General features: G+C 56.8%; 1 protein-coding gene and 1 long non-coding RNA gene across 51 annotated transcripts in view; one reads left to right on the top strand and one right to left on the bottom strand.

Annotated features, from left to right (window-relative positions):
* ABLIM2 (actin binding LIM protein family member 2) overlaps positions 1-14,776 on the bottom strand; it is a 161,358-nt gene that overhangs the window by 75,052 nt on the left and 71,530 nt on the right. For all 50 annotated transcript variants that reach the window (XR_014078864.1, XR_014078878.1, XR_014079118.1 and 47 more), the window contains one exon: positions 4,651-4,738. Coding sequence is in view for 11 of the 50 variants with exons in the window: in XM_081577405.1 (XP_081433531.1) it covers positions 4,651-4,738 (88 nt within the window). In the remaining 39 variants the exon portion in view is untranslated. The remainder of the gene's footprint in view (positions 1-4,650; positions 4,739-14,776) is intronic.
* On the top strand, positions 11,136-14,161 carry LOC145541884 (uncharacterized). Its single transcript, XR_014079401.1, has 3 exons — positions 11,136-11,218; positions 12,241-13,380; positions 13,743-14,161. It is a non-coding gene; the product is annotated as an uncharacterized LOC145541884 (long non-coding RNA).

The following is a 14,776-nucleotide window of genomic DNA, read 5'->3' as shown; positions in this document are numbered from 1 at the left end:
CCGTGCCAGTCACGCTGGGACCCCACCAACCTGCTCTGTCAACTCACACAGGGAACCAACCACCCTCCCCCAAGCCGAGTCACGCTGGGACCCCACCACCCTCCTCTTTGCCAAGTCACAGGCTTTTCCTGGGTCTGCAGCTCTCAGGGCTCAGGGGCTCACAGTCGCACTGGGGACATGGAATAAGCTGGTAGCGCTTCACCATGAGCCAATGCTCCCACGGGATCTCTCAGATCCCTAGTGCCCAGAGGAGACTTTCGAGGAGGGCTCTGGGGGCGGCTTCTATTCTGCTGCTGCTGCTAAGTCGCTTCAGTCGCGTCTGACTCCGTGCGACCCCATAGACGGCAGCCCACCAGGCTCCCCCGTCCCTGGGACTCTCCAGGCAAGAGCACTGGAGTGGGTTGCCATTTCCCTCTCCAGGGCATGAAAGTGAAAAGTGAAAGTGGAGTCGCTCAGTCGTGTCTGACTCAGTGACCCCATGGACTGCAGCCCGCCAGGCTCCTCTGTCCATGGGATTTTCCAGGCAAGAGTACTGGAGTGGGGTAATTCAGGCAGCAGATAAAGGGGGCTGCTTTGTGGCCTCACCTGCTCCTCTCTGTGAGGTGGGCAGCGGCCAGGCCCAGCCATGGGCACAGTGGAGGCTGGAGCTGGGTGCGACCTGAACGGGGGATGAGGGGGCTTTGGGGCGGGGGTCTCAGCTGGAAGGCGGGAAAGAGGACCCTCAGTTGGGAACCTGAGGTGTGGGCTGGAGAGTGGGACTTCGGGCTGGGGGCCCAGCCCCTCACTGATTCCTAGGGTGTCTGATCTGTCCCGGTCGTGCCAGCCCCAGCCAGCTTCCCCCATCTACGGCCTCACCATCAAGGTCACAGGTCCCCAAGGGCCCTGAGGGCCCTGCGTGTGTGCTAAACTGCTTCAGTCGTGTCTGCCTCTGTGGAGCATGGCCCGCCAGGCTCCTCTGTCCATGGGATTCTCCAGGCAAGAACACTGGGGTGGGTTTCATGCCCTCCTCCAGGCGATCTTTCCCACCCAAGGATTGAAGCTGTATCTCTTATGTCTCCTGCACTGGCAGGCATGTTCTTTACCACTAGCACCCTCCCCACTCCCCACCCAAAGGTCCTGCTCTTCTCTAATTCAAACTCGACCTCCCCAGACCTCAGGCTTTTCCCACCTTCACACAGGGCCACTAATAATCCCACGTCAGCAGGCCACTGGGAGAACTTAATACAATGTATCAAGGGTAATAACTTTGGGGTCCAGAGCGCCTGCTCCCCACTTCGCTGAACCTCAGCCTGACCCCCTTGCACCCTCCACCCACCCACAGCCCACTCACAGAGCCCTCTGCCGGTAGAAAGTTTCCGCCCACTGGTGCCAGGCCAGCCCACGCCCCCTCGGACGTGGAAGCTGTGTCCACAGCACTCTCAGGTCCCCCGAACAAGCCACACAGAGTAGACACAGCAGGGGGCCTGACACGTCGTAGGGGCTTAAACCTGTGGCAGGAAGGAGCTACACCCCGTTTCTGCCTGCAAAGCCTCTAGGTCACGAGAGTTAACACTTGGGAAGGGGGCTCATTTCTGCCCCTCCCTGGAAAACCAGCTGCACCAACCTGGAGCTCCCAGAAAGACTGGGAATTGACTGGTGTGTGTGTAAGCTTTTATTTTTAAAAAAATATTGTTTATGATTACAAAGGTAATAAATGTTCTTTTTTAAAAAAGAAAAGTTTACTTATTTGGCTGCCCCAAGTCTCAGTTACAGCCTGCAGGATCCTTAGTTACAGCATGTGGGATCTAGTTCCCTGAGCAGAGATCAAACCTGGGCCCCCTGCACTGGGAGTGAAGAGTCTTTAGCCACTGCACCCACCAGGGAAGTCCTGGTAATAGGTACTCTTTATTAAAATCTAAACAAGACCTTAAAGGAATAAGAGAGAAAATGAGAGTCATCTGCAGTCTCCTACATGCTGCTGTCCAAAGTACATGTGCACATTAAATACAATGTTTGCACACAGTTTTGTATCCTGTGAGTTTTTCTTTAAAATGTCTTAGTGTTCCTCCACATAATTAAATATCAAAAGTGTAACTTTTAAGGGCTGCATAATATTCCATCGTAAGGATCAATAGGAATCTCTTTATCTGCTCCCTGACTGTTATTTCCAACGTTTTATTTCTAAATAAAGTCGTGGGAACTCCATGAAACACAAGTTCCACTTCATCTCTCTTACTGACTTGAAGGCTTCCGAAAGGTAGGTCCTCCTGGCTCAGTGAGTGTGGGCATTTTTAAGGCTTTTGAGGCATTTTGGCAATTTCACAATTTTCGCTCCACCAGCCAGGTCAGAGGCCCGTCTACTCCAATTCTCCAAACGGTGGGGTGTGTCGGTCCTTTTAACCTTTGTTGGTCCAGTGGGGAAAATAGCATCTAATCGTTATTTTAATCTGAGTACCACCGATAATTGAGCTTCCCTTTTGGCTCAGCGGTAAAGAATCCACCTGCCAAGAAGATTCGAATTCAATCCCTGGTCCGGGAAGATCCCCTGGAGGAGGAAATGGCAACCCACTCCGGTATTCTTGCCTGGAGAATCCCATGGACAGAGGAGCCTGGCGGGCTACAGTCCATGGGGCTGCAAAAGAGCTGGACACGGCTGAGTGACTAACATAACAACCACCCCTGTTAATAAGCGAATGCCAGCCTTCTTCCCCTGTGTGCACCGAGTATGCAGACAGGCAAGTGTGTGCGGGGCTGGTATTTGGTGGGAGCTGGGGGGGCAAGCCTGCCTCATCTCCCTCGGAGGCCAAAGGGCTCACCGGGACCCTGCTCCTCTGAGCTTTTACTGCTTGGGATGCATCCATCAAACACACCCTCCTGGAGCCCCAGCACGCAGGTGGACCAGGCAGGCAGAGGGTCTCACTGTGTCTGTGCAGGGCGGGGGCCTCGCTGTGCGACGCCTGTGCTCTGTGGAGCAGGCATGAAAACCACCAACCAGCTCTGCACCCTCAGGGCGCAGACGGGCGGAGGCTAGGGGGACGGGCTTCAACATCCTGCAGAAGGTCAGGGCGGGTCCAGCTATAGAAACGGGGAGCCGGCCTCACCCCAGAGCCATGAAGAGCATCTTTGTCCTGAGACTGGGTCCCCTTGATGGCAAGCTCGTGTCTCGAGCTGTCGTGCTTGGGGTCAATACGTCCCGAAAGCGCTGTCGCGGTGGGGGGTGGGCGCCTCAGGCTGCAGGCGGCCTCCTCCCCACCCAAGACATCTCGGCACAGCTGGGAGGGGCCCAAAGGACCCCTTTCATAAGCTCTCGAGACTAAAGAACAAGAGGGGACGCTGGGGACCAGGCCGTCCTGGCTGACGTCACCCCCCGCGCTCGTCTCAGAAAGGCAGGCCTGTGTGACACATGGTCCCCGGGTGAGCTCATCCCTCGGCCCATCTGGGGGACACTGTGCAGCCCGCTCGGCTTGCCTCCGGGGTCACGAGACAGAAAGGACGCTGTGACCGCGGTGGGGGGCAGGGGAGGGGTCTCAGCATCCAACCATCCTGCCGGGCCCTTCGGGGAAGGTCTTCAATCTGTGAGCCCAGGTCCAGCGAGAATCCTGCTGAGCTGCCTTAGTTGGGGGGCGCGGGGACTCCCCAACCCTTGATATATGCCCAAGCTCCTCAGCCCCCGCCTCTGACTTTGGCATCTAGGCTCCTGACCTGCCTTCAGCAAGGGGCCCCCCTCCGCTCTCCTCTTGATAATTTTCCATCCACTCATCTCCCCAACCCCCAGTGCCTTGGCTATAAATCCCCCGCACCGTCCTTGTCGAATTCAGCCTGATCCCTCTCCCCAGCTGCCATGTCCTGAATAATGTCTTCCTACCGTTTTGACAAGCATGTGAACAATCTTTGTTTATCAAGGTCAGGAATGAATAAGCCACAGGTGGTGGTGATGGGGGAGAGGATCATCAAAACGATAAAACTAAGTTCGGTTCAAAGGAGACCTGCCAGCAGCCCAGGCAATAAACATGTAAAGAAATAGCTGGCAGCTGGGTGCTCCGGCCTGAGTGTTGATGTAATTTTTTTTTTAAACAAGCAGCAATGAGCTACGAAGAAGGCTCCCTGCAGAAGGAGGGAGGGGATGACTGGCTGTGACCTGCTGTTTCTCCAGGTCTGGGGCCACAGGACGCCTTTATTCTATGGTTACTGTGATTTGAATGGTGAATGGGTCTGGGATTTCCCACAGAATGGGTGGGAAGGTTGGCCATGCCTTTCTCTAAAGCTCTCTTTACCAACGCTTTGGTGACTCCCCTGACCAGGAAAGAAGCCTCAGGAGCAGCCTGGGGCCTCCACAGCCCCTCATCAGCCTGCAGGGGTAGAGGGAGGGGTGGGGGGAAACCCTGAGACTTGACTGTTCCCCCACCAGGGCTAAGGGCCTTGCAGGACAGCTTTGAAGCGACCACAGGCCGCATGCTACTGGGACCCACACGTCCAGCAGTCCTGGGTCCTGCTCTTGAATAGGGTCCCTGTGGGGAGAGCCTGCGGCCCTGACCCCATCCCCACTGGGAGGCGGGGCTCCCTAGCCAGCGGGAAAGCTCATGGACCTTCCAGCGCACCCGGAACAGGGCGTGGGTCCCAGTGCGCCTGCCTGGTGCCCCCGGGTCCCGGGCAGCAGGCTCCTCTCCTTACCTTGCAGGTACATCTCCTCGCCTTCTGCGAACATCCGGCCGCACCGGACGCAGAGCGCGCACAGAGGGTGGTAGTGCTTCTCCCCCGCCTGGAAAAAGCAGAAAGCACAGGTGTGTCTGCCGGGGACGTGGACTCGGACCAGCAGCATCTGCTGGGGCCACAGCCACCCCCTCACCTCCGGCGCAGGTGCTCAGGTGAGGCAGGAAGGCTGGCCGTGTGGCGGAGAGCCCACACCCGTGGGGATGGGTCGGGACCCGTGATGCTCCAGGCTGTCCGGGGTGTGTGTGTGTGGCTGTGCCCCTGCCCGCTGGGGGCCAGGCCTGGGAGCAGACACCCGCCTCCAGAAGCAGCCATTTCTCCCGTTTCCACCACCCCCAGGAGGCAGAGGGGGGCCAGGGCCCGAACCTCTGTATCTCGGTGCAGAGGCGACACCGAGGCTAACGTTACTTCCCCGGGGGGAGGGGCAGGAGAGGGGGTGAAAATGATAGGTCATTTTCGTATCTCTGTATTGCTCTCTTTCCTCCATGAGTGTTTTACTGCTTTTATTTTTCATAAAATCCATCCAACTCAATTAAAATAGCAAAATAATCAAAACAAAGGACACTGGCTGGTTTGACTTATTTCTACATGAAAGTGAAAGTCGCTCAGTCTCGTCTGACTCCTTGCAACCCCAGGGACTATACAGTCCATGGAATTCTCCAGGCCAGAATACTGGAGTGGGTAGCCTTTCCCTTCTCCAGGGGATCTTCACAACCCAGGGATCAAAACTATATCTCCCGCATTGCCGGCAGATTCTTTCCCAGCTGAGCCACACCCAGGTTTATTTCTGCACAGTACCAAAAAAATCACCTCAAAATACTGTCTTCAGCATGACGGTACAGTGACTATGCCCTCACCTGCGGGTGGGGGCAGCCCGCTGCTAAATGTGGACGTAAACCCCGCTCACTGTCTCCTGAGATGCGAAGGTTAATCATCACCCCTCCATGAATCTGAGTCAAGAATACTCACTCCTGCACCAGTAAGTGATGGGGTGAAAGTTCATTACAAGCATCTCACTTTCCTGCCCCTTCCCCACTGGTGACTTTGGTGCAGACCAGGTGACCCTCGAGTATCAGGGGAAAAGTTGAAAGTAAAAGCCACTCAGTCGTATCCGACTCTCCAGGCCATAATATTGGAGTGGGTAGCTGTTCCCTTTTCCAGGAGATCTTCCCAACCCAGGAATTGAACCCAGATCTCCTGCATTGCAGGCGGATTCTTTACCAGCTGAGCCACAAGAGAAGCTTGAGTATCGGGGAAGAAGAATCCAAAGCAGACTCCTCTCCTGCGTGGGGCCAGTGGAGGTGCCAGAACACGTGGCCCAGCATCTCCAGGCCAAGGGTTGCTTCCCACCTGGGGCCACCCAGAACGCTCCCAAATGCCTCTCCAACGCCACCTCCTCTTGGAAGCCGCCCCTGATTGCTCCCCTGCTCTGGGTCCCCACAGCTCCGTGGTCACAGGGTTTGACAATTCATTCAGAAATTCGTGCCCACCAGACAGTGAGCCTCTGAGGGGCCACTGCAGGAACCCCTAGTTGCAGGGATCCGTCTGGAGAGCAGGTCACGAGGCAGCAGTGGGCCCAGAAGGAACGAGGGTGTAGCGCTCTAAACACCGTGACCTCTGACCTGTCCTCTCGCCTTCCCCAGGCAGGCACCCCCTTCACTCTCGGCGGGGGGGGGGGGGGACAACTCGCCCTCATGACGTCAGACAGCTGAAATTCTGCAACAGCCACTTGGGGGTCTATATGGCGTATCCACAAGGCACCTCCACACTGAGTCAGGTGGAAAGAGAAAGCCGTGGGGACAGTTTCGAAGGTGATGGGCTTGAAACTGCAGCCGGACCAAGGAGAATTAAGGCTGAGTGGGGAGACAGCCCCACGGCCACCATGTGGGGCCAGCCCTACGGCCGCTTGCTTCCCTCCGGTCAGAAAGCTGAGATGGAAACTGCGATACTTTGGCCACCCCATGCGAAGAGTTGACTCATCGGAAAAGACCCTGATGCTGGGAAGGATTGGGGGCAGGAGGAGAAGGGGACGACAGAGGATGAGACGGTTGGATGGCATCACTGACTCGTAAACTCCAGGAGCTGGTGATGGACAGGGAGGCCTGGTGTGCTGCAGTCCACGGGGTTGCAAAGAGTCGGACACGACTGAGCGACTGAACTGAACTGAATTGAACTGATTCAGAAAGCACCTCCCAGCCTAGCCCCTGGCAGACAACCCCACCCCTGGCTCCAAAAATAGCAGTGACCAGGATACTGTTTGTTTCTGCAAGGAGCAAGGAGATGCCTTTTCACACACTAACTGGTCTTCATCCCTGTGACAGCCTAGGAGGTACATGACTAGCCTCGTTTTCATCAGGGTGCAGAGAGGTAGAGAAGCTAAGCAAGGTCACACAGCAGGAGGGGCAGAGACAGGAGTCTGGTTCTGTGACCCCTGAGCTGGGCTGTCCCTGACTCTGCAGCGTGTACCCCATGTTCACACGCCCCCCCCCTCAACAACCCCACTCCCTGAACAATCAACACAGAGGCCTCAGACAGACCCAAGGCCTCAGACACCAGACGCTGCAGAGCAGATCCCATATGGTTAGAGTCAGGGTGCTGGCTGCCTGGGGGGCCCAGGCGGTGTCTGGGGCGCTGGGCATGTGTTCTCCTGGTAGGGGTGCTGGTTGCCTGGGTGTGCCCAGTATGTGAGATTCATGGATTCCTCTGTGTGCTACATGCCAATAAAAGAGTTTTCCCACAAAAGTATAAAACCACAGAAGAAAACCTCAGGGGTACATTTTGCTGACCCTAGATTTGGCAGTGGACTCTTGGATAGGACATGCAAAGCACGGGAGGCAACATCACGAGAGATAAATCAGACTTTGTAAAGGTTAAAAAAGTGTCTGTATCAAAGGACGTTATGAAGAAAGTGGAAAGATAAACTACAGATGGGAGAAAATATCTGCAAATCATAGATCTGATAGCGGCTGAGGATCCAGAATATATAAAGAATTCTTACAGCTCAGCAACAAAAAGACAAAGGGCTCAGTTCAAAAACGGGCAAACGACGTGAAATGACATTTTCTTCGAAAGAAGATACAGGAATAGCCAAGAAACAAATCAAAGATGCTCACCACCACTGTCATTAAGAAAATGCAAATCCAAATGCCAACGAGATACTACCTCACATCCACCAGTGAAAGTGAACATGTGAGTTGCTCAGTCGTGTCCGACTCTTTGAGACCCCATGGATGGTAGCCTGCCAGGCTCCTCTGCCCGTGGGATTTTCCAGGCAAGAACACTGGAGTGGGTAGCCATTCCCTTCTCCAGAGGATCTTCCCTATTCAGGGATCGACCGAATCTCCCACATTGCAGGCAGATTCTTTAACACCGGGGCCACCAGGTCTAATTTAAATACAACAAAGTGTAAAATAACCAGTGCTGGTGAGGATGTGGAGAAATTGGAGCCCTTGCACATTGGTGGTGGGAATACAAGATGGGGCAGCTGCTGGGAAAACAGTGTCAGTGACTCCAAAAGTGAACGTAAAACTACCCTGCTGCTGCTGCTGCTGCTGCTAAGTCGCTTCAGTCGTGTCCGACTCTGTGCGACCCCATAGACAGAAGCCCACCAGGCCCCTCCGTCTAACCTAGCAATTCTACTCCTCCATATGTAAGAAAAATGAAGGGAACAAGAGAAATAAAAGCATACGTCCACCCAAAAACCTGCACATAAATCTTCATAGAAGCATTATTGCCAATAGCCAGAAGGTAGAACCAGCTCACATGTTCATCAATGGGTGAGTGTGATAAACACAGTGGAAGACTATTCATAGATCCATCCGTAAAAAGAAACGAAGTCTTGGGGGCCCTATGGTGTTTTATAAGGACATTAGTGTCTTTATAAGATGAGGCAATAGCATTTTCTGCCGTGGGGGAACACAGGGAGAAGGTGACCATCTCCAAGCCAGGAACCCAAAGGGCTGGCACCTGGATCTCAGAATTCCAGCCTCCAGAAATGTGAGAAATAACTGTCTATTGTTTGAACCTAGCAGTTCACAGCATAGCAGCCCAGGCCAACTAAGACAGGCTCAGAAGGTCAAACACAGACGTGTCTTCACCCCTTCCATCAGTCCCCATCGCTGCTCCTATACCGTCTGGGTGTGGCCACGCTGGCCGGGGCATTCCCCGTCATCGGAACATGCCTGCACCCCCTGCTCCATCGCCCCCGCCAATACTGTCCATGAAGGGCCTCAGCCATCAGCCCCCGGGGGTCACCTGTGCCGCCAACACCCCAGCCCCTACCTGGCAGGTGGCACAAGCCCCTTAAACCCAGCTGAGACTCAAGATGGCACAGATTACCAAGATGATCAAAAGCCCATGAGAGTCTGTAGCGCGCGCCTTTACAATGATGCCGTGTGCCTTCCAACAAGTGGCTGTCATCTTTAATCAGGCAGAACAGGGCTCGTTAGGATCACAGCCCCCAGGGACACAGAGAGAGCTCTGTTCCTCACAGACCCCCAGGCAGAGGGGAAGGTCCCAAACAACAAAGGTGGAGGGCTGGACCGGTACCACGGAGAAGGCAGCAGAGCCTCTGGGTCCTCAGCTCCCTCCCCTCCCTGCTGAGAGGAGCAGGCAAGCCCTCCCAGCTCCCTTCTCCACGTGGGAAGCACAGAGGCTGGGCCTCCGACAGCCTATCAGAAGCAGGCAACCCCTGCTCCTCCCAGATACATCCACGGCCTCTTCCGGTCTCCAGAGAGCCAGCCTGGCCTCCGCCTACTTTCTGAGGCCTCCCCTGGGTACCCCCCCGCAGGGCCAGGCCTGTAGGGCACACGTGTCCCCCCACCCCCACCCCAACCCCAGCCCAGGATGGCGAGCTCCCTGTGGCTGCTCCTGGCACATCCTCGGATTTGAAGCTAATTTAGTCTCCTTTGCGAATGACCAGAACCGGATCCAGATCTTAAAAGATCTAATCACAGAGCACGCCGATCAAATGAAATTTACCGAGAAGCTCATCAAAAACCTTTAGCAGGAATCATGCGGTGGGGGTGGGTGGGGGTGGGGTGAAGGAACCCACACAGAGGGCTCTGCCACCCCAGACCCTCCCAAGGAGATTTTACCCCAAAAAGAAGAGCCTGGCTGTGTGCCACATCAGCTAAGACCCTCCCCAGAGCCCCTGACTCAGCCTGGACCCACAGCTGATGCCACTGACCTCGGGACAGGCTAGTGCAGGCTCAGGGGCTTGGGGGAGCATGTCGAGGCTGGTGTGGCCCTCTGGCCCTGCCCCCTCTCACCCCCACTCAATCTGGGGTGACTGCTCCAGGATGGAGCCGCATCCCCTGTCCCCTGCTGTCCCCAGGCCCTAGAGCAGAGCCGCACGCAGAGGGGGTATCCCATAAAGACATTCAGAATGGGGAAACAGCGTCCACCCGTCATGCATAACAGGGTCCTAGGCAACAGGGGGATTCTGATCAGAGTGTGGGAGCAGAGAGATAACACACTCCACCTCCAGGCACGTCAGCCATCAAGGCTCTGAGAAGTCCGGCAGTGAGGACGTTGGCCCAGTGTCCTTGCACGGCTTCCTCAACCCAGATGCCTGGGAACGTGGTGATGAATGGATGGTTGAAGACAAGGAGTGGAGATGCTGCTCTTTGCTGGTGCTGAGCAGGGACGTGGCGTCAGGCTGCAGGTGAGTCAGCATGTGCCTGCATGGCGGTCTCTGTGTGTGTGTCTGTGGGTGTCTATGAGTATCTGCTTGTGCATCTGTGTGTGTCTATGTGAATCTGTGTGTGTGTGTATCTGAGTGTGTATGTCTGAGTGTGTCTATGTGAATCTGTGTGTGTGTGCGCGTGCATATATCTGTGTCTTCATGTGTCTCTGTGTGTCTATGTATATCTGTGTGTGTGTCTGTCTGTGTGCCTGTGTGTGTATCTGAGTGTGTGTGTCTGTGTGTGTCTATGTGTATCTCTATGTCTGTATCTGTGTGTGTCTATGTGTGTGTGTGTGTGTGTCTGTGTGTATCTGAGTGTGTGTCTGAGTGTCTATGTGAGTGTGTGTGTACACAATGAGCAAGGATGACATTTAAATGCTAACAGTAGTTTTTTTCTGGATGATGACATTCATTACAGATGATTTTTGGTTTATTTTATGACAAACAAGTGTTCCTTCTGAGAGTGTTTTTAAAATAAACACATTCATTAAACTTTAAAAAAGAGAGAAGCTGGGGCCTTGAGACGTCGACTTCACCTCTGTCCTTAGGAAATGCTTTTATTTGTCCAGAGTCAAGGCTTGCTTTCTCTTTGTGATAAAAGTCCTGCCAGCTTACAAGGGTGAAAAGGGAAGTGCTGAAAAGGAGAGGGGGGAGCAAATCTGCCAGCTCTGGAGTCACGGAGATGGTCCACTTGAAATGCAGAAATGTTCGTTCAGGTGGTCAGCGCCCCACCCCCCACCCCGCCCCCAGGGGTCCTCCAGGCAGAGGAACTCCTACCACGGTCATCCCTGGGAGACCAGCCCCCAGGCCAGGGTGGGACAGTGTTCAGGAAGGGTCTGCAAGGTGAGTGGAGGGTAGAGGAAGGAGGAGTAGGAGGAAGGGAAGCAGAGAGGAAGTAATAAAGGAACGAAGGGGTTAGTTAGTGGCTCCAGAGGGACCCTGGGCTTCTTGTTACCATGGAGACAGTCAGGCGGCAGGAGGCAGGTAGGACCGAGGTTAAGGAGGGTGGGGCTGAGCAAGAAGTGCCCCCCACCATTCCCACATGTTCCTGCCAATACCAGTGAGAACAAGACAAGAAGGTGGTGATGGGGGCACCGAGCCAGGGCCACCCCCTCACTGGGCACTCCTCTCCGGATCGAACACTGGTTGGTCTGCTCAGAGCCCTGTCCCCTGGCCGTGCACCAGCCCGCCTTCCAGCTCTCTCTGCAGAGCGACTCCATCCCCTGGAGCCAGCCCTGCAGCAGGGCTGCTCCCACGCTCTGGGTGGCCAGCCGGCCGGCGATGGGGTGGGGGCCTGCGTCAGCCCCTCCCGGGTCCCCTGCGGACCCAGTGTGGAGCAGGCTCGCGGGGACAGACACCCCAGACACGCAGGATGTGGGCAAACACGGGTAGAGGATGCTCAGTATTTAGAGTGGCTGAGGGAGGCAAAGGCATGTTTCACAGGCAGGCGGGCGGGCGCCTGCATGAGATGGCTCCGGGCCGGGCACGCAGACATGGCACAGACGGAGGGCTCCTGCAGGCGGGGAAGGGCCCCAGGCTGCTCTCCTACTCGGGTTCTGGAGAGGACAGCCTCTTGGGGGGCAGGTCGGTGGGGTGGAGGGTGGCAGCAGGTGCCTCAAGGGTCTCACCCCTGCTGATCAGCCCAGCTCACAGCAAGCCCACCCCCCTTCCGCCAGCACGGCCTCCCCACCGGCCCAGGGAGCTTCCTACCTGCATGGGGTCCTGGCACCAGAGCCCAGTCCAAGTAGTCGCCCCCACCCCTTCCCCTCGGCCCCTCTCCAGCGCCCCCTCCGGGGACAGGCCGGCAGGAACGGACACCCTCACCCTCCGGCCGCCGGTCTGGATCCTTCTCGTCCTGTTTGCAGGTCCTGTCCCCGGCCAGCCACCTGCCGCTCCCACCCCCCCCCCCAACAAGAGCCCTCCGCCCGGCCAGCCGGGTCACCGGCAGGCTCTGGGCCGTGCCCAGGCAGCACCGCTGCGGTGACGGCCGCCCCCCTTCTGCGGAGCACCCGCAGGAGCCACCTCGCTGCCGCCGGGGAGGATGCTCTGAGCTGTGCAGGGCCCCGCCGACGCCGACGACTCAGCCACCACCGCGCTCTGGAGCTCGCCCGCAGGGGCGAAAACAAAAGCATTCATCTTCCCGGGAGGTTCTTGCATCCTCCACCGCAGACCTGCCTTTCTCCTGCTCCTCACGGTCCAGGTGGACCAGGGGACGCCCCACTCACAGTGCCCAAACCCCAGGAGCCTGTGTTGGGCCCAATCAGGGAGCTAACAGGCAGACTGAACAACAACAAGACGCAGACGGGGTCCCTCCCTGCCCTCCGAACCCGATCCACCAGGGGAGAGCCCCCACCCCACCCACTACCCCGGCGGCCACCACTGAGCTGGGGGCACGTCCTGTAAGGTCCCCCGAGGAGATGCTGGCTCGCTCTGAGGACAGGGGGTGCTCGCCAGGCACAGGGCTGGTTCAGGACTGGGAGAGGCAGGGCGGGGCCCAGGGTCCGGGTCAGGAGCGTCCCACCCACACACCTGCAGCAGCAACCGCTCAGGCCACAGAGCCCACGAGGCCCCCACTCAGGGATCGGGTGGCACCAACGTGGCACCGAAACAGAACAGCACCAACCAGTGATTCCACAGGGAGAGAGGCGGGGGTCGGGCAAGAGCAGGTGCCGGGCGGCCTGGCTGGGCAGCCTGGGATCCAGTGGGCTCGGCCCTGCGCGGGGGTGGCCGCTGGCCCAGCACATGTTCTCCCGGACACAGACACGGCCTGGGGGAGGCGAGCAGAGCGTGGCCTGGGGAGGGAGGCGGGGGTGCTGGATGGGGGCTGTCAGCATCCCATGGAGACACCTGACTGTGGAGGGAGGAGGAGACAGCAGAGGGGGGACAGGAGCTGTTCAAGGACCACTGGGGGGATGCCTTGTGAGGGGGGGGTGTGGCCCCCAGGCAGGAAGGGGGCCAGCAGGGTCAGGCCCCAGAGGAGGCAGAGGGGTTCGGACCAAGAACAGGTGAGAGAGGGTGTGAGTGGGAGGAGGGACAGAGCCTTGACCAGGAAGCTTCGCAGACAGCCCTGAGTGACCTTGGATTCTCTCCCATTAAGTCTCAGATGAGGGCGTTGGGGCTGGCATGGCAGGCTGGGGTGGGAGAGGGGAGCAGCCCCTGGGAGGATGGAGCTAGGAAGCTCTGGAACAGTCTTTGGGGCCCTGGGGCAGGTGGGGCCCTGGTGGGGGAATTCTCCAGAAGCCTCAGTCCTGCAGCTGGGTCGGGTGGGGGGGGGGCTGACTGCGCAGAGCAGGATCTGCAGCAAAGAGCTGGGTGAGGAGAGAGGCCCGGGACGAAGGGCGCCAGGTTAAGTGTCGCGGTGGGGTAGGGGGAGGGACGCATTGTTCGTCCACATTCAGAGGATGTGGGTACGGACACTCAGCGTGCTCACCACCCAAGAAGACACAAGACGTCTGGCAGACCAGACGGCAACCATCTCACCGTGTGACCATCTGCCCAACTGCATCAGAAAACCATGAAGACCCCAGTGCAGAAGCAGGCAAGTCTGATGAAAGATAACTGAAATGTAAGAACTCTGATTGACTGACCCCAGTGTAGGAGCAGGCAACGCTGATGAAAGGTAACTGAAATTCAAGAAGAACTCTAATCGGTTAAAATTGACCAAACACAGCACCTCAAGCGGTGGAAGGGGGGCACGTGACAGCTCGGCCCACAGTCTCGCTTGATGCAGGACTTCATAAACATGACACCCAGGGTGGGAGGTCAGAATAAACTTTTTGGAAAGCACTTTGTAACTTTCAAGAGCCCTGAAAACGATCACAGTTGTTGGCTCAGCTCCTACACATACGTGAGCTACCCTTCAGGAAAACTAGAAACTAAGCAATAAAAAAGATGTCCATCTCAGTGTTATTTATCATAGCCAAAGGGTGGAAAGCCGTGCCGTGTCCAACAACGAGTGATCAGCTTACACATTTCTGGTCTAGTCCTGGGATGAGACACGGTGCAATACTGAAACACGCTCACGTACCAGGCACCCGTGAGACAGATGCCGTCACAGAGGACAGCAGAGCGTATGACTCCATTTATAGGAAACGTCCAGAAGTGGAAACTCTACAGAGACCACAAGTAGACTGGCACTTCCACGGGCTCGGGGTGTAGGGGAGGAACAGCTAAGGGGTACAGGCTCACTTTTAAAACCCCCAAGCCTCAGATTCCCATCTAGATGCCAAAGGGCTGAACCAGGATCACAAGGCCTTCCCACCTCTGTCAACTTGTAAAGGGCACAGCTGAGAGAGTGTGGCAGGGAAGGCTTCCTGGAGGAGGTGGCACTCACTGAGCAGAGCCGGGACCGTGTCCTCTGGCAGAGTGGGGAGGGAAGAGGGAGGCAGAGGCTCAGGGGCA

Source organism: Giraffa tippelskirchi, chromosome 1 (genome assembly GCF_054371585.1).
Source record: "Giraffa tippelskirchi isolate mGirTip1 chromosome 1, T2T-mGirTip1v1.2.pri, whole genome shotgun sequence".
In the NCBI taxonomy this organism is placed as follows: domain Eukaryota; kingdom Metazoa; phylum Chordata; class Mammalia; order Artiodactyla; family Giraffidae; genus Giraffa; species Giraffa tippelskirchi.
The sequence above is the reverse complement of the archived record's forward strand: the minus strand, read 5'-3'. Positions and strand labels throughout refer to the sequence as shown.